Below are 26,110 nucleotides of genomic sequence, written 5' to 3' on the forward strand. Positions count from 1 at the left end.
GGAGAGGCCAGAGCTCATTGCCCAGGTGCTGCAGCCCTTGTCCACCCCAGCCCTGAGCTCCCTGACCCACGGACTGTGGTCCAGAGGGTCCCAGCCTCCCTGGGACACCCACCCACAGATCAGCTGTTAAGAAATTATTTTTATGCTTTTATTCCATCCTCACCAGCAGCTGAGCTAAAGCAGCTTGACAGAATTGATATGGCAAGCCACTGATATGGCAAGCCAACAGAACAGTTTGGGTTGAAGGGACTGTGAAAGCTCCCCCAGTGCCCCCCCTGCCATGAGCAGGGACATCTTCACCAGCTCAGGTTGCTCAGAGCCCCGTCCAGCCTGGCCTGGGATGTCTCCAGGGATGGTTCATCCACCACCTCTCTGCCCAACCTGGGACACGCTCTCACCACCCTCAGGGCAACAATTCCTTCTGCATGTCCAGCCTGAACCTCCCTCCTTTAGTTTAAAACCATCACCCCTTGTACTATCTCAACAGGCCCTGCTCAAAAGTCTGTCCCCATCTTCTGGGCCCCTTTTGAGTGCAGAAAGGCCACAATAAGGTCTCCCCAGAGCTTCTCTTCTCCAGGTTGAACATCCCAACTCTCTCAGCTCAGCTGCAGGAGCGGCTGGGAAGGGCCCCGGGCTCCCCCGGGCTGAACTGCAGCTGCCGTCCCCTCCACCTGCCCAGCTACAAACGCCTCCTAAACCTGGTTAATTTTAGCTGGGGTTGCTGGAGCAGAAAACCCTGATGGTGCTGTTAATGTCCCCATTGCTCCTGTTGTGCATCACATGAGCTGCGGAGGAGCAGGGGTTCCACCACAGGTTAACCCTCACCTCAGCCGCCTTCCCCAGCTCCCTGCTGGGTTTAAACCCCGCCGAGGAAAATCCCAGCTCTGCTTCTCACCCTCAATAGCATCTCTCCTGCCTCCCAGCTGCCCCGCTGGCTTCATTCCCGAGGTGATCCATCATCCCAGCAGATCTCCACTCCCACCCTGACCAGCGCAAGCAGGAGGAGACGCTGGCCAAGCTCCGAAATGCTGCACCACAGGTGATGGAAACGGGTGATGCACAATCATTAACAGCAGTGACGCCAGAGCCCTTGGGCTTGGAGCTTCCATCCTGCTGACAAACCTTCACAGCGGCAAGTGAGCAGGTTTAATTAACTCCTTCAATAATGAGGTCATGCCCTAAACGAGGAGCAGCTGTGCCTCCTTCCAGCCCTCTCCACATCCCTGTTAGGGAGTTTGACCAACACAGCAGCGGGGGAGCCCAAAGGAACCTTTTCTGATAACAGGCTTCAGGGGTCCTGAGCCCAAGGGATTGTCCCTGCCCAGGGACTGGGGACCCTCACCCAAGAGAGAGGGGGAAACAACAAAAATGGGCCCTCCCAGAAGAGCACCCAGTGGTCCCAAGTGAAGCAGAGGCCCCGCACCGTATGACGCAGACAAGATGGACATGGGGAAAGGCTGCCAGGAGCGCACCCGGCTCCGGGCACGGTGCTCGGGATTCCCACTCACAAAGCAGCCCCAGCATCGCGTGGTGGTCAGATGTCCTCTGGGACCAGAGACCCAACACTGCTCCTGCTCCTTCGAGTGCTGCGTCCCCTCGTTGTGCCCTCCTTGCTTTCCTCTCCCTCCCCTTTTTTCCCCTAAACGCCGAAAATCAGGACTCCAGTGAGCTGTGACCAGCCCGGACATAATGATAACCATTAAATAAAGGCAAATGCAAACAAAATGATTAATCCTGTGATTAATGATTAAGAGGCAGGAATGCCTAAGCCAGCTGAAAGCCCGCCCAGTGCTAAGACTGCTGGTTGTCCCTGGCGAGCGAGGAGGAGGATCCAGCCAACATGCAGCTCAAGGTCCCCCAAAAAGGGACCCACCACCAGTGTGGCGGCCTCAAACAAAGCCCAACTCCTCCCCGCCACGTCCCCTTCACGTGCAAGAGTCCTGTGGGCCAGCCACGTGCCAGACGTGGGGTGATGTGACACCGCAGCGGGTTGTTGCCTGCCCTAGTTGGGAGTTGGGAGCTGCGTCTTCTTCTCCTGGAAAGCGGGCAAGGACAAGCCGAACGGCTTCCTCTTCTTGTGCGGGTGTTGAACCGCATAGAGATAGGACGTGTACTGGAGCTCTGGCATCACCATCCTCTGGCAGGTTCTCAAAGTCCTGTTGTCTAAGTCTTGTCTGAGATTGTACCCAAGGATATTTGCAGCCCCTGACTGGAAAGGCAGGAGAGCTTTGTTCTGGATGCGATCCTTCTCCACTGCCTTCTGGTCTGAGAGACAGGTCTCCATCAGCTCCTTCTGCCTCATTTGCAGGTGATTCACCTCCTTCTCCAGCTTCTTGAGTCCTATGGTCTCCTCAATTGTCCTCCAGAAGCTCTGGTTGAAGTGCAGGTAGAGCTGCCAGTCCAGCGAGCACCACACTTTTATCCGCTCCTTGCTTTCCAGAGTCAAGGTCTGGACAGTGTCCTGGCTTCTGGAATTGAGCTTAAAGTAAATCACGTCGTCCAGATCCCAGCACAAAACATGCTTCAAGAGGATCATGGACTCATCAAAGTACTCTGCTATCAAGATCAGGTGGAAGTTCTGCTCAATCTCCTTCAGGACTGCCTGGACGTACTTTTTGTTGTCCTGTGCATTGTTATCGTAGCCAAAGTCAAACCACATGATATTCCTGGCGTAGATGTTTTTCTTGGAATCCTCCGGGTGGTAATACTTCATGGGTGATGCCAGGTACTCGTTCACGTCCTTGGACAGCTTAAAGGCAGGGACAGTGTCCTTGTAGTAGATGTAGGAAGACTCCAGCAGAGAAATGGGGTTCCTCAGGATGGAGAAGTAGAAGGTGTTCGCTGCCATCACCTTTTGCACCTGTGTGCCGGGAGGAAGAAGAGGCTGTTAGTCCCGAGGTACTGCTTGTTCAACCAGGTTTCTCCGCAGACGTCACGGCTCTTTCTTACCTCCGAGGGGTTAAACCGCAGGTGGTTGCACATGATGTTGTAATTCTGTCCTATGGCTTGAAATGCCTCCACAAAGTGGGCCAGGAAGGTCTTCGGGTAGCCCAGGTGGACGTGGTGGGCAGCTGGGAGGGCGACGGTGAGGTTGTACCTCTCCGCAAACCTGAACATGATGTTGAGGACGGTGCTGCTGGCCGTCTTGTGGGTCTTGAGGAACATGACGTTAGTCTTGGCACGGCAAGGCATGGAAGGTATCAGCAGCTCCCCGGGGCTTTTCAGGATCCTGCAGGAAGACAACAAATGGGGAGAACAGCCTCTCCAGTGCCATATCCCACCTCTGAGACCCGGCAAAGCCAAACCCCAGCAGTTCTCCTGATACCAAACCTGCAGCTGGGGCAAGACACCAACCCAAACAAGCGTCATCCCTCGGGCACAGAAATCGGACAGTTTTCTGCTTCTCCAGGTTCTAACTTACTCAAAGGCTTCAGCTTCATCCCCAAAGAGCTGCATTTTGGCTAATTTGATCCCTTGCCTGCCCAAACGTGGATCTAGGACGCAACATGGGGCTGCTGCCCTTCCAGAATGACCCTAAACCTCATGAGAGTTAAATCAAGCATCACAGGTCGGGTCCTTGCTGCCCTGGGCAGATAAAGTCGTGCGACCTCTCTTCTGCTTCACTTACAGGAAACTTTTATTCTTCGCATGGTAGAATCCCGATAGGAACATGAGTCCCAGGAAGAGGTTGACGATGAGACATTTGATGTGCCTGGAAAGAAAGCAAAGTTTCAGTGGATTTTTATCCGAATGTGAACCACCGAACTTTGCGTATTGCCCATGGGAATCTTTGTCACCTGGAGCACAATGTTTTGGCTCCCCCACCTGTGTCAGCAGCTCCAGCACTAGAGGTAGGACAGTGAGAAATTGCGCTTTTAATGTCACTCTCCTAATTTTGGCCTTTGGCAAGACACAGGTCACATCAGGCAGGGCCTGAACTCTGCTCTGCTGTGTTTTCTTTTGGTTTTCTTTTGGTTTTCGGGGGCATTAGAGCTTATTCACATCAAGCTTTTCTCAGCAATCACTGAGAGCTGGAAAACAAGCCCGTTGTGGGGTATAAGGATTTCCTCGGTAAGAAAGCTGGGCACAATCACATCACTCCAGAAGATGGTGAACTCAAAGAAACACCAAACAGGTTTTTTTTCAATATAAGGTAGATTTTTCAAAAGAGAGAAACAATTAATAACCCTGTAATGGACTAATTACATCCTGCCTTTGGACAAGAGGACACTGCATTAACTCCTCCCAGCCCAGCTCTTCTGTTCATCAGATCTTCTTCCCTTGGCCAGACTTCAACCTGCCTGAGCTCAGCGATGGCTCTTTGGACCACCTACCCGCCCTTTGCCTGGAAAATGATGAGCAGGGAGTCTTTTCCAGCACTAATTAGGCAACCACCATGTACCATCAGCAGTGTGTTCTAGCTGGGACACATACCGGATCTTTTGAAGGTCTGATGCCCACCAGAAAGGGCTTGATCTGACTTCTCTGATCTTAAAAGCTTTTTTAACCCGGCATGAACTCCATGTTTTCAGCTGCCATTTCCAAAACGCAGCAGATCTGGCTTGGTCTTCAAATTATTTTGAGGAGATGCACAATAAACTACAGCTGTGATCCAGGAGCCACGGACCGAACGTCAACACCGCGGGAAGCACGGGGACAGGTGACAATGTTGCAGCATCACGATGACACTGCACAAAAGCATCTGACTTTGCTCGCTATGCAGAGCTGCCCCAAGACACTTTTACTTCAAGCTTTGGTTTGCACGAGAGCGCTTTCCTTGTCCAGTGCATCCCAGCCAAAACGGGACATCCCCAGAGCCACAGCCACAGCCCGTACCAACCTCCGACATGAATTTGCAGCATGGCTCCTGCATGAAGAGTTTTGAGACAAGCAGCCTTTCATCAGTATTTCTCATCTGTTGGTCCCAGACCTGTTAGGGGAACGGGGGTGAGACAATCCCCTTTCTTTTGGTTGCTCTGCATAGGTAAATAGAGATGAGGCAGGTGAAGAAATGCAGAGGAGCCCACAGGCACATCTGTCAAATGCAGCCCCGGCCCATTTTCATGGTCTTTCATTTACAGCAAAGCCAATGTTGATGTGACGGTTTTCCAGAACACATCACTCTGCCTGGAGGTCTTTCCTAAGCCATTCTGGTGATGTCCTTCTCCTGCACCTTTGCTGTAGGGTTTAATATGTGCAATAATGGCCCATGCATTGGTCTGGGTGGTGTCCTCAAAACAGTAACTCCAATGGATGTCTTATGGGGCAAACAAATCAATATGTGCCTAAAACAATCCTGAAGACAGATCAGGATGACAATATGCTCCAGGATTACCAATCCCTTCTACTGCAAGCAGACAGGATCTGCAGAGCTCTAGAACTTGGCTACTTGAGGAATCCCATATTTTAATAGTTATTTACTTTAATAAGTGTCACCCTGTCTCCAAATCCACAAACATGCAGCACACTGAGCCCATCTCCAGTGTCACAGGATGCCCTGAGCAGACCTGTTTCACCTGGATGTGCTTCAAAAGCCCCAAACAACATCTGGATTTTGCACCTAGAGATACAGCAAGGGATAATGGTCTGGATTATCAAGAATCACAGAATCATTTCGGTTGGGAGAGACCCTCAAGATCATCGAGTCCAACCGTTCCCCCATCCCATGTCCCTGAGAACCTCATGTCCGTCTGTCCAGCCCTCCAGGGATGGTGACTCCAGCACTGCCCTGGGCAGCCTGTTCCAATGCCCCACAGCCCTTTGGGGAAGAAATTGTTCCCCAGATCCAACCTCAACCTCCCCTGGCGCAACTTGAGGCCGTTTCCTCTCATCCCATCACTTACTACTTTGGACCAACACCCTCTGTGCTATAACCTCCAGCAGACCTGTTTCATTTGGATGTGCTTCAAAAGCCCCGCAAAACACCGAGATTTTGCACCTGGAGAAACAGGGAGGGACAACGATCTGGATTATCTAGGCGCATAAAGCCTCCAAGTACAGTGCCAAACAGCTGTGGGTAAGTTTTGGGCAGGAACGTGCCCAAGTGAGCCCTGAGGATCCGTGCAGAGCTCATCCCTTCCTCGCAGCACTCTCCTGAAGACAACGGTGACCCACAGCCCAGCCATGTCCACGCTGTCACCCGCAGCAGTGGCCACCCAGCCGACACTGGGATGGCCAAACCATGGCAGCTTCCCAGAACGGCCAGCTCAGAGGAGCAGGAGTGACCGACTTCTTTGGCACGTGGGACAGGGAGCTGCCAGGAATGCAGGATTGATGGGCTTCTCTTCCTGGGGGTGCCAAACGATGCTGCCCCGTGGCCTGGGGCTTGTTCCCCTGCCTGGGACGGATGGCTGGCTGGCTGGCTGGCTGGCTGGCTGGCTGGCTGGCTGGCTGGCTGGCTGGATGGATGGATGGATGGATGGATGGATGGAAGGCTCTCCAGTTCGGGGAGTGGGACAGGGAAGGTACAGCAGCCACTGTCACCCTGCTGGAGCTCTGTCCAGCACAGGGATGGGGTGCTTAGGGGAAGGTCAGGGATCGAGTTGGTCCCCAGGGAGGAGCGCAGGCAAACAGAGACCAGGGTCAGATGAGAGAAGAAGGCTGCAGGGCAGCCCTGGGCAGGACCGGTAAAGAGGGTCCTGTCACAGCATCACAGAATGTCAGGGACTGGAAGGGACCTGGAAAGCTCATCCAGTGCAATGTCCCCATGGAGCAGGAACACCCAGATGAGGTTACACAGGAAGGTGTCCAGGCGGGTTGGAATGTCTGCAGAGAAGGAGACTCCACAACCCCCCTGGGCAGCCTGGGCCAGGCTCTGCCACCCTCACCCCGAACAAGTTTCTTCTCATCTTTAAGTGGAACCTCCTGTGTTCCAGTTTGCACCCATTGCCCCTTGTCCTGTCACTGGTTGTCACCCAGAAGAGCCTGGCTCCATCCTCCTGACACTCCCCCTTTCCATATTGATCCCCAGGAATGAGTCCCCCCTCAGTCTCCTCTTGTCCAGCTCCAGAGCCCCAGCTCCCTCAGCCTTTCCTCACACGGGAGATGCTCCACTCCCTGCAGCATCTTGGTGGCTGCGCTGGACTCTCTCCAGCAGTTCCCTGTCCTGCTGGAACTGAGGGGCCACAACCGGACACAAGATTCCAGGTGTGGTCTCCCCAGGGCAGAGCAGAGGGGCAGGAGAACCTCTCTTGCCCCCATCACCCTGGGGCTCGCCCTGCACCATAGGGGCTGTTGCTGCCTCCAGCGTGTCCTGTGCACCCACACGTGGGGTTTCACCACCTGTTCTGCTCTCACCGCCCCGGCACACCCCAGGGAGAACAGCCCTTAGTGCCACACACATCTGTCACCAGACTGCAAGGCTCTGACTGAGCCCCTTCTAAATCTGTCTGTGCTGGGCCAACAGACGCCGTATTCAACAACGGCTAAAATATCGCCTCACCCTCTAATCCCTTCAAGACAGACAAGTCGCACTCGTCCCAGAGCTATTTCCTCTCACACGAGGAAAATAAGGCGAGTACCGGGCGTTACAGCAGACAGAGCTGATCTTTTATACAAACAGTTACCACCGCAGGCAGAGGGGTGTGTAACCACCCAGCCCATCCACGGGAGCCTGGAGAACATGACATGGCTGCAGCAGTTTCTTCCTTGCTCGCACAACAGGGAGGAAGCATTTCCCCGTGGGCGCGGGAAGCCCGAGCCAGCCGGGAGTCGCAGGGCACGATCATCTGCTGTTTTACCCCATTAACACAGTCTTTTGCAAAGCAAAGCTCAAGAGAGAAAGCCACAATTCGAATGGACGTCACACGAGAGGCACCTTAGCACGCAAGACGTGCAACCAGCCTGGGAGCCCCTTGAGGAACCGCTTGGGAGCTGATTGCTAAGACACAAAGTTCTTCCAAGAAGCCAAAAACCTTGGGGAGCCGCCGGCAGGGCTGGAGCTGGTGGTTCATCTCGCCTTTCCAACCTGTGCCTCCCCACAGTGGAAAACTGCCTCTCAGGTCGCACTCAGAGGTGCCATTATGGATGCTTTAATGCTTGGGACAACCTTCTTATTCATTTGGTTTAAGCTGTAAGTAACAGAGCTCTAACCAGGCTCTTTCAAGTTAAGAGACCTGCAATTCAGGACAGAAACAGTCACAGCAAAATTCATCTCTACCCTGGAGCCAATGGTAATTATAGGTTATTACAAATTTACAGGGATTACCTGAACCTTCTATAAACTGTGTTTCAATTCCGCGCCCGCAGCGGTCGCCCCCCTCCCGCTCACCTTGAAGCGCACCCAGGGCTTTTCATGCTGCCAGCTGGAAAATATCCCCTTTGCAAATCGACTCCAAAAGCTCCTTTTGTCCGCGGGCTCCTCCGGCTCCTCCCGCACGCGTCTCTATTTCTAGCATCCCATCGGTGCGATGGGGCGGGCGAGGACGAAGGGAGTGGCCAGGTGTTCCCAGGGGTGGGTGGAAGGTGATTAATAAGCCATAAAAAGCTCTGGTTCGGCAAGACATTGACAAAGAGCCGCCTCGGGAGACGGGGTTTGCAGCAACGGGAGGATTTAGCAGGGACCCTTCGGTGGGGACCAGGTGGCTGAGGGCAGGTCCCTTTGTCACCCTGCACAGTGTCACACCACTCAGTGTCCCTCTACCCACCCTGCACCCCTTGCTCAGGGGTTTAGGACTGTAACTCTCTGCCAGACTCATATTTCAACAGGAAACAGCGGACAACAGCAAAACACCATTCACCTGTCAGGAATTCCCTGTAAAACATGTAGAGTTGAGACACTTTCCCAGTGAAAATGCAAATGTTGGAGCCGGAGGTGAAGAGATTAGAAACGTTGCTCAATCTAGGCCTTGGGAGAGAGAGGGAACAGGCGTTACCTGACGGTTAATCTACAGAGTGACGTCCTAGAGGCATGTTCTGATCTCTGAACTTCCTGAAAGGAGGTTGTAGCATGGAGGGGGTTGGTCTCTTCTCCAACATAACACATGACAGGATGAGAGGAAACGGCCTCAAGTTGCGCCAGGGGAGGTTGAGGTTGGATCTGGGGAACAATTTCTTCCCCAAAGGGCTGTGGGGCATTGGAACAGGCTGCCCAAGGCAGTCCTGGAGTCACCATCCCTGGAGGGTTGGACAGACGGACATGAGGTTCTCAGGGACATGGGATGGGGGAACGGTTGGACTCGATGATCTTGAGGGGCTTTTCCAACCCAAATGATTCTATGATTTACATTCCAACTTGCATTACACAGGGATTGAGATTTCACCAGCACTGCCCAAACTGGGCCTGATGGTTGCAAACCGCCCCAGGAGAGCAGGATTTGTCCTGCGGGCCTGGATTGGGGTGACCCCCCCACTCCCCACGCTGAGGGAAGTCAATGCTCTCCTCATTTGGGCAACAAAAAGTTCACCCGCCTCTCCCAGTCTGGAAAAGTCATTTAAGCTGTTGCTTTTGGTCTTTTACTGCTGTGCCACTTCCCATGCACCTCCTGCCGTGGTCCCTTTTCCCTCCCTGCCCATGGTGCCACCTTTCTAAACCTCGTGTGCTGGTGGCCCAACCTGCCACACCACGAGCCAAGTCCTCAGCATTCTGGTATCCTTCACCTACGTTGCGCTAAGTCTTCAGAGTACGCAAATACACAGTATTTCCTTTTAAATCACAGCTTCCTCAGGCCAGCCCCAGCTCCAGCGCGCACCGAGATTCAGAGATTAACAAGGGATAGGGTTGCTTTCCTCGAGTTTCTTGGTAGAACAGGAGCCAATGTGCTGTTTTATGAAGAATTTCTAGGGTTACTCCTGGCACAGCATCAGCTGCTGCTGGTGGGGGGTCACATTTAATAGACTTCATTCTCCCGTTACACGATACACGTCAGCTGCTCAGTCTCTCACTCAGAAGCCGGCAGGACCCACGAATCACAAAAGACCTTTTTCTTTACACTTTTACAGTTGAATCATTGCTCTCTCCTGGGGTGTCGCACGTGAATCGTCAGGTTTAGTTACGCAGAAAAGTACGGTGACCTGCAGAAATGCCTCACGTGGGGCTGGGCTGTGGTGAGCCTGGCAGCGCTGACGCAGGATTCATTAGCTGGGCAGGATGATGAATTAATAGCTCCATAGCTGCCTCCGCTTCACGCTGGGTTAGGGGTGAGCATGGTGGGTCAGGACCCCACGCAGCCACCCACTCACCGCCCTGCAGCGGGATGGGGAGAGAATCCGAAAGGTGAAAGCGCAAACACTCACAGGTTGGGATAAAGGCAGCTTAACAGGTAAAGCAAAAGCTGTGCGCGCAAGCAGACCAAAAGGAATTGATTCACTGCTTCCCATGGCAGGCAGGCGTTCAGCCGCCCCCGGTAAAGCTACCGACCCTGCTCACAGATCCCAAACCCGGCACCGTAGCAGCTGCCAGGATGACAATCAACTCTGTCGCACCAAAACCAGTACAGAGAGTCCACTGCTTCCTCGCTGTGCCAGGAGACCAAGTGTTGAGCATCCACATCGTGCTCGTATTTAAGTCTATCCCAGAAAAAAATAGAATTTTGGACAAAAAATTCCCACCACAATGATCCTTTATAAAAATATCCCCCCCGCGCATATATGTACCCACCCCGCCTCTCCCTCCTGTACACAACAGGGAACTGATATCTGAAAGCATCATTGAGAATGAAGAAGGACAATACTGGTGTTTAAGGTCTGGGAAAGATACTACAAAATAACCCTATGATAACTCCTCCCTTCTGTTCCCTCAGGGTATTTGCTCTGTTGTTCAGCTGAAATCGTAAACTTACATTGAGATTTATGATCTTCACGTGTAAGGAACGCGGCCACAGCACCGCGTTATTGCTCAGCCCCGACTCCCTCCCTCGTGTTCTCTCCGTATGTGGCTGAAAAAAAAAAGCAGTATGGAAAGTTCCGCTTCCCAAAAAGAACCATTCACGTGTAAAGCCTGTATTTTAAACAATTATTGTCAGTGGTTTGGGGGGGTAGGCGCGGAAAAGAGAGAGAAAGAATGGCGTAGGAAAAAGGTAGAGAATAGAAACAGGCTGATCCGGAATGAGCGAGCTGCATCAGCACGGCCTGGCAGAGCGCGAGAGCCGCTCAAACAACAGCGGTATTTCTGGTGAAAGCATCTGTGTGGCTGAGTTGAGAGAGCTGTGACCTTACAGTTGTATGGAGAAGGGTGTTGCAGCACAGGTCTGAGCACAAGCCATCCTCCTGAAGGCAATTTGACATCTTGCAGCCTTGTAGAGATCATGTTCAGGTTAAAAACAGAAGAAAAGAAGACCCTGCCGGATGATTTTCTTCCAAGAATAAAGGGCTGCGGCTCGAAGAGCTATTTCACTGCACTGTGGAAGAGCACAGATCACAGAGAAGCAGCTAATGGAGAAGACAGCTGCTGGGTAAGACCAGCTTTCCTGGTCGGATGGAGTCCGGTGGGGCCTCCTGAACCAGTGGACAGAACTGAAAACCAGCGATCAGCAGCCTCCAAGGCAGTTCCCTGCCCGGCCCGCAGACCAGCCCTCCGCTTCGCGTCTCTAGGCTGCAGGAACAGCGCTCAACACTTTCTGACACCTGGGCAAACAGCATCCACCAGTCTCCCCGTGTCAACAGCAAACACGATTTTATGGGTATTTTGTCAGGTCGGTGTCAGGATTTACCTTTGTCAAATCCCTGGGCTTTTCCCAGTCACCTGCTTCACTTGGACCTGATGGAGAGCGACGCGTCAGTAAACACGGATGTGATGAGCAAACACTGAGCAGAGCAGGTGAGTCACCAGCGGATGGCTTGGCCTGCCCTGTGCTAACAGAAGGGTGACAATGTGGTTTTGTACACTAGCCTGTAAACTACAACCCCCTCCTCAAAACACATTGTAGAAAAGAAACCCCAAAATAACCAAAGAACAAAAAAAACCCACAACCATCTTAGAATGGAATATTTCAGTTGGAAGGGACCTACGATGATCTCTAGTCCAACTGATGGCCTGACCACTTCACACTGACCAAAAGTTAAAATAATTTGTTGTCTGACAGGTTTAGGGCACCAACCCCCTCTCTAGAAGCCCGTTCAGTGTCTGACACCCTCTAGGCACAGAACCCCCCGGCTCAGCTCTGACCCATTCCCGTGTGTCCCTGTCCCTGGTTCCAGAGCTCAGCACCTCTCCCTCCAGTCCCTCGGGAAGCTGCAGAGCCAGGTCGCCCCTCAGCCTCCTCTTCTCCAAACGAGACAACCCCAAAGTCCTCAGCTGCTCCTCATAGGACATTCCTTCCAATCTTTCATCAGCTTGGTTGCTCTCCTCTGGAGGCATTCGAGGACATTCACATCCATCTGGAATGCTGGGACCCCTGTATGCGGGGTTTAGCTAAAGGGGCTTGACAGAATTCATACAGCAAGTCATAGATCATAGAATCACAGAACAGTTTGTGTTGAAGGGACTGTGAAATGTCACCCAGTGCCACCCCTGCCATGGGCAGGGACATCTGCAGCAGCTCAGGGTGCTCAGAGCCCCGTCCAGCCTGGCCTGGGATGTCTCCAGGGATGGTTCATCCACCACCTCTCTGGCCAACCTGGGCCAGGCTCTCACCACCCTCAGGGCCAACAATTTCTTCCTGAATCCCCCTCTTTTAGTTTAAAACCATCACTCCTTGTCCTTGTTCAGCTGAACAGGCCCTGCTGAAAAGTCTGTCCCTATCCTTCTTATGGGCCCCTTTTAAGTCCATAAAGGCTGCACTAAGGTCTCCTGGAGCTTCTCTTCTGCAGCTGAACACCCCAGCTCTCTCAGCCTGTCCTCCCAGCAGAGCTGTTCCAGCCTCAGATCATTCCTGTGGCTCCTCTGGCCCCTCTCCAGCAGGTCCATGTGTGTCCTGTGCTGAGGACCCAGAGCTGGACCAGCACTGCAGGGGGGTCTCACCAGAGCAGAACAGAGGGGCAGAATCCCCTCCCAAGCTGCTGGTGATGCAGCCCAAAATACGATTGCCGTCTGGGCTGCAAGCGCACATGGCTGGGTCATGGCCAGTCTTTCACCCCCAGCACCCCCAAGTCCTTGTCCTGGGGGCTGTTCTTCATCCCTCCATCCCCAGCCTGGATTGATACTGGGGGGTGCCCTGACCCAGGTGCAGGACCTTGCACTTGGCCTTGTTGAACCTCATGAGGTTTGCCTGACCCCACCTCTCCATCTTGTCCAGGTCCTTCTGGATGGCATCCTGTCCCTCAGGTGTGTCACCAGCACCACTCTGCTTGCTGTCACTTGCAGACTTGCTGAGGGTGCATTTGATCCCACTGTCTGTCAATGATGAAGATATTAAACAGCACTGGTCCCAATACAGACCCCTGAGGGACACCACTTGTCACCAGTGTCCCCCTCTTAGTATTGTCAGAAAACTTGCTAACGGTGTGTTCAACCCCTGCATCCAGATCACCAAGCCCTGAGGAACATCCCTGGTGACTGGTCACCAGCCAAATGTAGCCCCAGTCACTACAACCTTTTGAGCACTGTCCTCCAGCCAGTTCTTCACCCAGCATACCATGAATCCACTCATCTCCCAGTTGGACAACTGGTCCAGAAGGATGCTGTGATGGACAGTATCAAAAGCCTGCCTAAAATCTTTACTAAAAAAATACTCAAACTGAAGAAAAAGAGACAGTGTCTGGGATTTGTGGAGCATCATAGAATCATTTTGGTTGGAAGAGACCCTCAAGATCAACACCAACCATTAACCCAACCCTGGCAGGACAAGCAAGATCCCAAGTCAAAAGGATCGTTCCATAATAATCAGTGACTCCCAAAAGGTATAAAAGACCCACCCAAACATCCCTTATCCCCCACAAGTGTCCCTGGCCAGACTGTATGGCCTCGCAGCACAGGCGACACACACAGCACAGGTGACACATGCTACCGGGAGAATGTGCAAAAGTGACAAGAGCATGAACATGAGTAAAATCAGCCAACTTTAGAAATAAAATCACACTCTATTAGGCCTTGACCTGACCTCTGATACTTGCCCACACCACCATCTTCTTTCTCTCACCCTCCTGCTTGAGTAAACCCTTTATTTTTGGCCTCACCAACACAAGCAGGGCACAGGACATGGACACCAGTCTGACCATTGACCGGGGAGCCTTGGAACCACCTCTGCCAGGTTGCAACACCATGGTAAGGGGGCACTTTGGGAAAATAAATAAGAACCGGTATGTACAGAAGTCTCTTTTGCCTTAATGCACCATGTGCACAGTGCAGAGAAAACTCTGGGCAATTTCAGCATCCCTGTCCTTGTCTCTGCCCAGCCTCATCTAGTTTATTGGTTGGGAGGGACAACGTCTTCCAGTAAATCATTCACATAATGGCTCTCGCCCTTTGTGAGAGCAAATTGGGACTTGCTGTCAAGGACAGACGGGAAGACGAGGAAGCAGGAAATCTCAGCATGCCCGAAGCCTGACCCTGCCAGAGAGACGTCCTGGGTGTTCCTCCTCAGCCTGCCTCTGGTGTTTGCTCTCCAGCTCATCCCACCCAGAACTTACAGCTCCAGGCACCCTCTCTTCTCCATCTCCAGACGGCAAACACACAAGTGGGACAACGCTGATGTCTGCTGGGGACAGGACACAGGTGGCATCACCGAAGAGGCCACCACCTCAGGCTGTCGTGGGCTTTTGGACAAGCATATTAGACCAAAAAAAGTGAGGAAGAGCAGCATTTCTACTGGGAGATGGGGGTGTAGCATCCACAGGTGGTTCTCCTGTGCCCCTGATGCTTCACTTGCACACCCCACGTGAGAAAATGCTGGTGACACCCTGGCTGGTGCCACTTCACTAATAAATCAGAGCAAACTAAGGCGAATATCCACACACAATATCTGCGTGCTTGGTTGTAGCATTCAGATTAAATAAGAAACCCAGTCAAAACCAGTAACGTGTTCTTCAGAAAGAGCGGGCACCCCTGAGAGGAGAAACCATGTTCCTTTACTTGTTCCATCACACTAAAGAAATAAAACAAGGAGCGCTCCACGTGCTCAATCCACCAGTTTGTTCACGGCTAAAGTGCAGTTACGGAGCCGGAGACGTGGTCCCTGCGTGACGGTGTCTGCTCGCGTCGCTCTCAGGAACCGGAGGGCAGCATCTTGTAGGGATTGAGGATCCCCTTGGGGTCCAGCATGGCTTTGAAACGCTGCATTAGTAAAACCGCCTCCTTGGCTTTGCTGTACCCAATGAACTGCTTCTTCTTGAAGCCCAGCCCGTGCTCCGCGCTGATGCTGCCATTGCACCTCGCGGTCCACTCGTAGACAAAGGGCTCAATGGCCTCCAGCAGGGAATGGCTGTAGGACTCCGCTGTGATGTTCAAGTGCAAATTTCCGTCTCCTGAAAGAAAACATTGCAGAGGTGGGTCTGGAAGAACATCTCAGTGGCCCTGCAATGGGGCCTCATTGCTGCCTCCTCCACATAAACAACGGTGCCTTTGTTGGTCGCCAAACTGTGCGAAAAAGGACAAGTTCACTGTCCTTCTACAAACATCAGCCTCTGTGATTTTAAAATTCAAACAACTATGCTGCATTAATTACTGACCCGCTATGGAGATGACAACCCAAAGACTTGCCCGATGGTACTTCATAATGACCATTAGATTGTAACAGGGCCCTTCATCGCTTTCTTCCTATTATGTTGGTGCGATGTTCCGAATGCACTTTGGCACTGTGTCAACCGAAACAAAGCAAACAGAACATTTTCTCCTCCTGCCCCCTGTGCGTGACGGTATTTGATTAAGCACATGGTTGCTGGGTATTCGGAAGCCAAAATACACAAAAATAAACACAACTCATTCATTCTCCCTCCAGAACCTCTTCCTGAATCCCAGCAAGCCATGACAGTACTCAGCTTAATCCCCAAGAGCTATCAGAGGCAGCCTTTGTTACGCAGACTTACCATCTCAAATAGAGCGTGCTGAAGAATGTTCTGTGTATTTTGGTTTGGTTTGTTGTTTTTTTGTTATTTTTTTAACACAACAGCTCTGCCAAGCTCCCAATTTACCTGCTTGTAAAACCAAATTAGTTTCAGAGCATTCTGACAAATGTCCCGCCCTTCCTGCGTGTTGCCTTTTTCACTCTCTTCTGGAGGGTTAATGGCTCAGACAAAATCGATTTCCAATACAACTAATCACTTTTGCCAAGAAAGTATTTATCTACCAAATGCATCTAAGTACATCAATCAAATTGATCTTCCAATTAAACAACCTACATACTTAAACAGAAAGTATAGAGCAAGAAGATACAAAAGACCAGTTCAGCAGCCAGAAAAGCTGCCACTAACATATGGAATACAGTCTGAAAGCATGAAATTCAAACATGAAGACCCTTATGCATCCTCCTCTTCTGACAGCTCTCGCCTATACATGCCTCTCGCTAACCTAAAAACAATCTTTAAAACCACCAGGAAGTTGCACAGCAAAACCCGGAGCGCAAAACACCAACCACCTCCTTTCCCAGCACCTGCGCTTACCCAAGTGGCCGTAGCCCACCACATTTTTGGCCCTCGGGCCCAGCCGAGCCCTCGTGTCCATCACGAGATCATACAGCTTCCCCACGGGGAGGGAGATGTCGTATTTGTAGACGTAGCCGTCATGAGTGAGAGCCTCTGTGATCCTCTCCCGCAGGCTCCACAGTGCCTGGTGAATCAAAGAAATCCAAATAAACCCAGCACCTGTTGGGTTCCACACTTTGTGGCACGGAAGGAAAAAGAGCCTCGATTTTTTTGCATAAAACATCAACTTTCGCTTGCTACCCTCTGCCTCTTGGAATGCAGTAATAATGCTTTGTTGGCAGCACTGTACGGTTAAGTGATGCAGCAGCCTGCCCAAAGCTGTTCTGAGTTTCCCAAGAAAGAGGGATGTGGCTCCTCTACTCAAGTGCAAGGGTTGGTTTGGGAACCGGGGCTGGAAGAAACACGGGTCAGAGTAAAATACTCATGCTCACTGGGCAGACACAAACCTCTCGCCCTCACTGAGACACCATGTGTCCCTCCTGTTCCCTGGGGCCACAGTCTCCGGCTCTAACACACTAAACTTTGCTCACTCCTGCCCTTGCTGACAACTCAGCTTCTGGTTTCCATGGTTTTCAGGCAGTCTGGGTCCTACCCCAGCACCTACTGAAAGATGTAATTCATTATTGTGCTCTTTTCCACTGAAACCCCAAATACTCAAGCCTTCTGGGAAGAGTCCGCACTGGTAAATATGCTCTCTTCATGTCTGCATAAACCAAATAAGCTACCACATCACTTGGGGACATTTATAGCAAACATCAGTGTGAACATTTCCCTATTAAAAATACAAATCCAAGTAGAGAATCCTGTCAAAGACATTTATGTAAGAGGAAAAAATGACTTGCCTTTATTTTCTTATCATCCGTTGCCACAGTTCCATCAGTGGCCAAGCCAGAGGACATGGCCTGTTCTAGGAAATTGTTCAATTTTTCTTCATCATGGGTTGAGTTGGAGCCTGAAGTTTCAATTAAAACATAAAAAGGGCTGCCTAAAAGTGAGGGAGAACAGAATAAGCATATGCTCTGGGGTAAAAGCACAGGAATTTAGCAGCGGTTCTGGAGCTTTTCCCCAGCTTGGCACATTTCACGAGGTCGTTCTACTGCCCAGATCTCCCTGGTGCCAGGCGGAAAGACAGCTTGGTGACAGTTCTTCATCTGTAGGGCGCTTTATGTACACATTCTATCCTTTACCTTGCCACCACTTCAGAAAACTAGCAGTTTTCTGAGAACAAGGAGAAGCACAATGTTTAGAGAGGCTTTCACCAAACGTGCTTTTGTAATTGAATATTGGGTACAAAAATTACAGAATCATACAATCATTTTGGTTGGAAAAGCCCCTCAAGATAGAGTCCAACCATAACCCACCCCTGGCACTGCCCCATGTCCCTGAGAACCTCGTCTATGCGCTTTTTCAACCCCTCCAGGGATGGTGACTCCAGCACTGCCCTGGGCAGCCTGTTCCAATGCCCCACAGCCCTCTGGGGAAGAAATTGTTCCCCACATCCAACCTCAACATCCCCTGGCGCAACTTGAGGCCGTTTCCTCTGCTCCTGGTGCTTGTTCCTGGGGAGCAGAGCCTGACCCTCCCTGGCTCCAAGCTCCTTTCAGGCAGTTCAGAGATCAGAAGGTCTCCCCTCAGCTCCTGTTCTCCAGCTGAACCCCCCAGCTCCCTCAGCCGCTCCCATCACACTTGTGCTCCAGCCCCTCACCAGCTCCGTTCCCTTCTCTCCACTCGCTCCAGTTATGAGGGATGCCCACACTCTCACTGTCACATATATATGTATCTATAAAACTAGGCTAAAAATCCCCAAGCAGCACAAATCCTCTTCCCTCCAGCACAAACGACACTGGTACCTGTCACTGGGCTGGACAGCTTGAGGTGTCTCTCAACCAGTTCCATGCACTTCTCATCCATGAACTCGTAGGCAGACAGGATCTCGCCCAGCATGGCTCTGCAGGTTGTAAATGTTTCCAGGACCTTCGCAAAACTCTGACACCCTTCAGACAGAACACAGAGAGGAGTCAGGAAAACAAATCCCCCCTATAACCTTGTAGAAAGTTTTAAAAACTCTGTCAGGATTCAAGTCATCTTTCCCATCTCCAGAAAATGTAAATTGCTGTCCTGCGTGGGTTTAGATCAGCAGCTCCTGTCATGGTTTGAGCTGGGAAAGGTTTCAGACCAGAAGAGCAGGAGGATATAGCAATTACTCTTTGCTGTGGCAAGGGCCTCTTGAACACTCTGAGACACTTCATACCAAAATGTCTGTCCCACCCTCTGTTCTCAGCAATCCATGAGAAATTTAAAGGCCACTTTGAGGGTCCAGGCAAATTCTGGGCTCCCCTGCACATATTCCACAGGTCTGTCAGCACCTGGAGTCTACTTGTCCCCTCCTCAGAGTTTGGCCCCTGCTCTCAAGGCCACATCTGATATGAGCAAACTGAGAAGTCCTTGCTAGCCCTGGAGGCTTTTGAGAAAGAAATAGAACAGGTTCAGGAAAGCTCCCCACAAACAACTCTGTTAAAAAGCTCGCTGTCCCCAGACATGTCCCCTTGCCTCACCGGGCACCGGCAGACCAGGCCCTCATGTCCCCACCTGCCCCTTCATCCCACCAAGCCCCTAGCTCCCCTTCCCTTGCAGAGCAACCTGCCCTGGCAGGTGTTCTGCACATTTACACCACAGATATAAAATATCTGCACATGTACTTTAACATATTAACACTGTATTATGGTTATAAACTGGAACACAGGAGGTTCCACTTAAATAGGAGAAGAAACTTGTTCCTGGTGAGGGTGGCAGAGCCTGGCCCAGGCTGCCCAGGGAGGTTGTGGAGTCTCCTTCTCTGCAGACATTCCAACCCGCCTGGACACCTTCCTGTGTAACCTCATCTGGGTGTTCCTGCTCCATGGGGGGATTGCACTGGATGAGCTTTCCAGGGCCCTTCTAGTCCCCAGCATTCTGGGATTCTGGGATTATTACCAGCTGATGCTGGTAGTGATGCTGAAGCAGATCAGCGCTCTCTTCTCTCCATCCCTATTCCCTTCCCAGCCTTTGAATTGAGGTGTGAGAATATTAATATCAGCTCCTACCTAGGAATGCCAGATTGACAGCCTTTGGTTTCTGAGGACAGAGTATGGAAACAGCAGTGATAACCCCCAAAGTCCCCTCAGAGCCGATGAAAAGCTGCTTCAGGTCGTAGCCGGTGTTATCTTTGCGCAGGGACGCCAGGCAGTCCAGAGCTGAGCCATCAGCCAGCACCTGTGGGGACACAGACAGCCGGTCACAGCACCGACAGAGAGATCTGCCGGCTGCCACCACGCTGAGGAGAAGCCGTAGCCCATTCCCACGGTCTCATCACCATTCCTCCATTCCCAGCTCTTCTTCCCCTCCACATCCTTCCTGAGTCTTGCCCAAAACTTTCCTGCTTTATTACTTTTTTGTACGGTGCTGTTTGCACATGTCCCAGCAGGACAAGTGACAACAGAAGTTTGCTCTGTATTTCTCACCAGTGGGGAAGTTCAGCTGCTCTTTGCAGCCCCAGCTCCTGTTATTCAACAGGAACAGGGAACACTATTTGAAACAGTGAAGAGTTAAGCAGAATGGAGTAAGCCCTCACCACTTGTGCCTTAAATCAAGGCTGAATGTCTCTACGACATGTTATTAAAGGCTGTTTTGACACTAGAGTGATTAAGCTGGGTGTAGGAAACTACAGGGGGTCCGTGGATCCCATGACAGAGGGCACGGGAACAGAAATTAGCCGTGAAGATATTAAGGCCTACTCATGAGAAAGATGGGAGTAAAGGGGGATCCGGAGATATTAAGGTGTACCCATGAGAGAGAAGGGAGTAAAAGAGTAACACTGACATGAGCAAAATTAGCCAATGATATGTTACTATTGCAGCCTGTAACCAACAGCAAAAAGACACGTGAACTGGTAAAGACTATATAAAAAGGTGTTTGTGGAAATAAATGGAGACTGCTGTTTGTACTTAAGAACTCGGTCTATGTTGTTTGTCTGTCTCAACCTGGGAGATAAAAGCTCTACATAATAAAAACAAACCAGGCTTTTGTTACCTGCCCAATTTATTTCCTATCAGCTCTCTACTCCCAAATCCCGAAATCTTTCAGAACCTCTGATCCCAGCCCTTGCACACAGAGGCACGGGCCTGCAGGGCTGAGGAATGAGAAAACCAGCAGCCGAACCCAAACCGCACGGCTCTGTTAGAAGTGGAGCAAGCAGCCACGAGAAGAGACACTGCAGGACGGATTTAGCAGAGACTCGCGGCTCCACGGAGGAACCAGCATCACGCAGGTGACTCGGAATCCCCACATCTCTCACCGCCTGCTTCTCACTTCTCTGGATTAGCAAACCACCTCGTGGCACCTCTGTCACTAAGCTGACAGAAGCTGCAGCAGCAATAACAGATGCCTCATGCACGAAGACACGTGTTGACCCTTCTCAAAAGAGCCATACAATACACAATTAAAGAGTGGGAGCCTTGAAATGAAGAAATACACTTAACAGCAGAGTCAATTATACTGTTAAGTGGCATTCTTGATTTTATCAGAACTGGGAGCTCTGGGGATCATCCTCCGTAAGTGCTCCAAAGACTGGATGCTCTTGTGCTGCTTATATTCACATAATTATTACATATGCGTTACAGTTTTTGAAAATTTTGACATACATCTATACTACAAAATAGTTGAGGATGTTAGCTATAATTGCTTAGTTTCTTTCCTAGAATACATCTATTAATTATTAAATATAAGCTAAGCACTCTGCTTCTAAACAATGTGTCACTTAACCTTCTGTGTCCCTCTTGTCATGCAGAAGGATCTAAAACTTGAGAAATATCCCCTCGTTTTGCAGGTGGTCAGAAAACATTGACTATGTCAATTGGTTAATGATGGGTATGTCTTTTGTAACTTAACCACAGTGTACATTAATTTGGCAGCTTCTCTTCAGCCTGCAGAGGAACTTGTCTGCATAATGGATAGCTAAGGGCCGGAACAGCAGAAAACAGTACGAAGCGGAGGTTTAAATGCAGAAGCGAACTGCCAGGTACTCGCCTTACCACTTCCAGGCCCAGCACTGTCCCCCGCAGAGAGCCGTATCTCAAGAGCCGCAAGCCGCCAGCATTTGTGGCCACGTTACCACCGACGTGACAGCTGCCTTTGGCTCCCAAGTCGAGCGGCATGACGAACCCCTGCTCCTCCACGTACTCGTTGAGTTTCTCCAAGATGCAACCAGCTTGGCACACCAGGATTCCTGAAACAGAAACCTCCCGCTACAACCCAGTGCCCAAGGAGAAGGTGCCTCCTCAAGAGGAGGGATAAGTACAAGCAAAGGCAACCGCCTCTTCCTCCAAAACTTTTTGGGATTGAATTAAACACATGAGCAGACTGTGTGTGCTACAGGGCATTGTCCTGCCCCTCCTCAGGTCTAGGGGAGCTTTGCCATCTAGTCATCCACAACTCCGGGCTGGTAAAAAACAGTGACATTAAGTACATCTCTGCCTGTTTTTCTCTCTCTGTTTGAAGAACTGAAATACTCAAACCTGGTTTCTAACTCTCGAAATCCAAACGACCTCTAAGTTTTTCCCATCCCTCCCTTCCCTCTGCTAGTGCAGCTACCACGTGCCCTCTTCAGCACTGTCATCCTGCTCCACCTGCTGGGTGTCTCATGGAGATTTATGAAGAGCTCATAGCATGGCCATGTTTCTCTTCTCTCCTTCTTCCTCCTGCCACCAGACATATTTTTACATCTGCTACTGTTATAACCTAAGGATTACACCAGCTGCAGGAGCCTGAGTGAAACAAACCTCTGACCCTTGTGACGCCGCTGTACTGAACCTTGCTGATCCTGCAGTTATCGTCTCCCAGGAAAAGAGCTGAGTTACGGCCTGGGGCTCGTTTCCGTGCCTCATGTCTCTACAATATTTACCAGACACCTTGTCAAAGCTGATGATCCGGTTCATGAGAGCAGTGGAGAGAATGATCTCGTCGAAGACGGGAACGCTGCCCCCAACAAGGCCGGTGTTCCCCCCCTGGGGGTTCACTGCCAAGTTCCTCTCATAGCAGTACCTGGAAGGAAAAAGGTTTCTGAAGCCTTATGTATAACCCCGTCTATCCGAAGAGTTCCACCTGCCTGTGAAGGTGAGAGTGCCCAACGCTCATTAAAATGAAGCAGTGTTTAGCCTAAAGATTGATACAAGGGGGCAGTTTCACTGCAAAAGTGAGAAAGCACGACTCCTCACTCAGCTCACCCAGCACTGAGCAGAGGAACGAACGCTTGGGGTTATGCCCATGCGTATTGATAGATCTGCCACACAACTCCTGCTTGGAAAGTCCAGCTCCCTGTCACACGTACGCTGTGTGCGCAGCAGTCTGTCAACAGCCCAATGTCCTCTGTAGGTTCTGAGATATCACCTCCAGCAGCAGTCCATCAGGTTTAAGACATTACTGCCCTCTTCCTCCCCTCAAGAAATAAATGCCCTATAGGCAAGAAGCACATGCACCCACAGCTCAGCTGCTTCACCTCCCCGCTGCCGTGTCCCTGCGGAGCCCCAACCGGCACATCCATCCCAAACTCACACACGGTCACAGAATCCCAGAATGTCAGGGACTGGAAGGGCCCTGGAAAGCTCATCCAGTGCAATCCCCCCATGGAGCAGGAACACCCAGATGAGGTTACACAGGAAGGTGTCCAGGCGGGTTGGAATGTCTGCAGAGAAGGAGACTCCACAACCTCCCTGGGCAGCCTGGGACAGGCTCTGCCACCCTCACCCCCAACAAGTTTCTTCTCACATTTAAGTGGAACCTCCTGTGTTCCAGTTTGCACCCATTGCCCCTTGTCCTGTCACTGGTTGTCACCCAGAAGAGCCTGGCTCCATCCTCCTGACACTCCCCCTTTCCATACTGATCCCCAGGAATGAGTCCCCCCTCAGTCTCCTCTTGTCCAGCTCCAGAGCCCCAGCTCCCTCAGCCTTTCCTCACACGGGAGATGCTCCACTCCCTTCAGCATCTTGGTGGTTGCGCTGGACTCTCTCCAGCAGTTCCCTGTCCTGCTGGAACCGGGGTGATAGCTCTCTGTGTCAGTACAGACAAGCAACACTGCCTATCCACCAGCACATGCATACCCCCGGAGTAGCAACAGCGTGCAGCATCTCTTGTCCTGGGAGCAGCTGGAACAATTGGTACTTGAGGAAACACCAGGAGTACAACCGTTATAAAGTGCAAAAGGGAGAGCTGAAGCCACCAGAGCTCAACCACAAGACACGCAGCCAAGACAACAACTTCAGCGACTCCAATGCTTGAGCAATCAGTGCCTGAACCTCCAGACGTGGAGCCTCCTGGAATAAACCTGAGTTTCCTCAGCACAAAGCCCAGAGGGAAAGTTTCACGTTACCTGAGGATTTGAGACACCTCCGCTGTTGTCTGCGGCTTCAACATCAGCTGGCTACAGCCTGCAAGGAAAACAAGGGACAATCAGGGCGAGTTGTGGGCTCTAAAGAGGCTGGAAAGAAAAAGGTGGCAAGGCATAACATCTGAAATAACAACGCGCTCTCCAGAATCATCAAACAAAACCAAGTTAAGCCAATTAAGAGACTCTAAGTTAAAAAGAAACAAGCTGTTGTAAAGATACCAATGTCAATTCTCACTAGAACTTCGAGTTATCCAATAATAACGGTCTTTGCTGCTTCCATTGAAGTCACTGGCAGGACTCCCAATGATACAAGGAGGAGAATCCAGTTAATAATTTGCAAGCTGCTGGTTCAGTAAGAGTCTTAGTAATTACACAGATGGTCATATTAAGAAGTTCAGCCAAAAGTAATTTTGTGGTTTTTTGTTTATTTGTTTCTTAAAGATAAATATAGAAGAGAAGTTCTGTTGTGATAGAAAATTACTGAAGGCTTACATTTCAGAGACAGAAGGCGATGAATCATCTGACGTTATAAAATGGGGTGGACAAACTGTAACAGAATTGCATAACAGATATCAAGATGGGCATAAAGAACAAGTCTGTATGAAATTCTACCTTTAGGTGTAATTACATGCTGAGTTTTGCATTGCTGGAAGCAACTGATTTCAGTAGGACTGCGAAAAGTATAAATTAGTATATTGCATGTTCCCTCCATTGTGAGGCAGAGTCATTTTGACCACTTTCAAAACATTTTCAGCAGCGAGTTTTCCCTTTAAGCGCCGGAAAAGCCTCATCTGTGTATGTAGACTTGGCTGCCAGTGGGAGCAATGGCAAATGTGTTATATTCTCATGGGATCTTTGAGAAAAGTAACAGAAAATTCACAACGCTTACGATCAATTAACAAGGCTCAAAATTATTGATTTATTTTAAAAGAGAAGTCTGAAAGATTACCAGAAAGGAATTCTCAAGGGATTATTTTCTACGGGGAAACCTCATTTTGCCTGGTCCGTAGGGACGTGGTCTGTAAGGACATGGCCTGCTATAAGCAGTGAGGAGGAGCTGCCCAATTAATGTGTATTGTGATTAAGTTACAAAACACATACTCACCATTAACCAATTGACATAAATGCTTTCTGACCACTAAAACGAGGGGATATTTCTCAAGTTTTAGATCCCTCTGCACAACAAGAGGGAGACAGAAGATTAAGTAATAACATTGTTTATAGTGCTTAGTTTATATTAGCTAATAATTAATAGTTGTATTGTCAGTAAGAAACTAAACAATTGTAACTAACATAATCAATTATTTCTTAGTATCGATGAATTATGTCAAAATTTTCAAAAATTGTAATGAATATGCAATAATGTGAATATAAGCAACGCAAGAGCATCCAGTGCTTGGAGCACTAATGGAGGATGATCCCCAGCACTGATAAAATAAAGAATGATGTTTAACGGTGTATTTGACTCTGGTGTTAAGTTTTTTTCTCTGTTCCAAGAGAGATTTTTCTCCAGCAGACCGGTACATTAATGGAAGCTGAGCGGACGTTTTACCCGAGCTGTTGCTCACCCACTCACCCCGCACCGAGCGCAGCCAGTCCACATTGAAGGGCTTCAGCTCCTCCGGGTCCGTGACAACCCTGCCCGGCAAGACCCGCTCGAAAAAGGCCACGTCTCGGTCGCCCACCGTGGCGAACGGCAGCCGCCGCACCCCGAACCGCTCGCTGGTCAGCGCGACCTCCCGGCGGCTGCGGGGCGCTGCGTGGAAGCCCCTCAGGGCGCGGAACCCCGCGGCCCACGGGCTGCGAACCCCCAACGCGGGCACACGGTTCCCCCGCTGAGGCGGCACCGGAGCACAAGGCGGGACCCGCCCGGGGCTGCTTCTCAGGCAGCTGAGCGAGGCCCAGCGGCGCCAGGCGGGGCGGGGAGCGGCGGAGGAAACCCCCATGGGCTCCTGCGTGCGGGCTCCGGGCCCGTTCCGCCTCAGGACGCGCTGGCCCTGCCAGGCCCAGGGGAGCGCCGCCGCCCTCAGCACGCACAGAGCGCATGCGCGCAGCCCGACGCGCTGGCTCTGCCAGGCCCAGGGCAGCGCCGCTGCCCTCAGCGCGCACAAGGCGCATGCGCGCAGCCCCACAGCGTTGCAGCGCCCCCTAGACCCGTGGAGGCCCGCCCGCAAC

At 51.1% G+C, this 26,110-nt stretch overlaps 2 protein-coding genes across 5 annotated transcripts; both read right to left on the reverse strand.

Moving 5' to 3' along the window:
- Window positions 1-1,935: 1,935 nt before the first annotated feature.
- Window positions 1,936-15,001, reverse strand: GAL3ST2 (galactose-3-O-sulfotransferase 2; the record flags this gene model as incomplete). Its single annotated transcript, XM_082055932.1, has 4 exons — window positions 1,936-2,860; window positions 2,950-3,229; window positions 3,629-3,712; window positions 14,877-15,001. Coding segments are annotated over 4 exons (1,347 nt in total), but the record flags the coding sequence as incomplete, so codon positions are not given.
- Window positions 14,922-25,929, reverse strand: D2HGDH (D-2-hydroxyglutarate dehydrogenase). Of its 4 annotated transcripts, none has more exons than XM_082056567.1 (9): window positions 25,512-25,929; window positions 23,918-23,975; window positions 22,454-22,593; window positions 21,585-21,778; window positions 19,599-19,767; window positions 18,366-18,509; window positions 17,358-17,500; window positions 16,474-16,639; window positions 14,922-15,339 (listed from the first exon to the last, which is right to left on the reverse strand). In XM_082056567.1, exons 1-9 carry the CDS (start codon window positions 25,879-25,881, stop codon window positions 15,080-15,082), a joined length of 1,644 nt encoding a protein of 547 aa, XP_081912693.1. In that variant the 5' UTR covers window positions 25,882-25,929; the 3' UTR covers window positions 14,922-15,079. The 4 variants fall into 4 exon arrangements, with proteins under 4 accessions (XP_081912693.1, XP_081912694.1, XP_081912695.1 ...); XM_082056568.1 differs by lacking the exon at window positions 25,512-25,929 and adding an exon at window positions 24,428-24,446; XM_082056569.1 differs by lacking the exons at window positions 23,918-23,975; window positions 25,512-25,929 and having other exon boundaries at window positions 22,461-22,596.
- Window positions 25,930-26,110: the final 181 nt, after the last annotated feature.

This window comes from Streptopelia decaocto (assembly GCF_964273445.1).
Source record: "Streptopelia decaocto genome assembly, chromosome: 6".
NCBI classification, from domain to species: domain Eukaryota; kingdom Metazoa; phylum Chordata; class Aves; order Columbiformes; family Columbidae; genus Streptopelia; species Streptopelia decaocto.

Bases quoted from the DNA above. Each gene is read 5' to 3' on its own strand.
- D2HGDH (XM_082056567.1), bottom strand. From the start codon at position 25,881: ATGGGGGTTTCCTCCGCCGCTCCCCGCCCCGCCTGGCGCCGCTGGGCC. The intron at 23,976-25,511 runs GTGAGTGGGTGA...TTTTCCTTGCAG, and splicing joins CTGGCTGCGCTCGGTGCGGG to GCTGTAGCCAGCTGATGTTG. The intron at 21,779-22,453 runs GTAAATATTGTA...TTTCTGTTTCAG, and splicing joins CAGCTTTGACAAGGTGTCTG to GAATCCTGGTGTGCCAAGCT.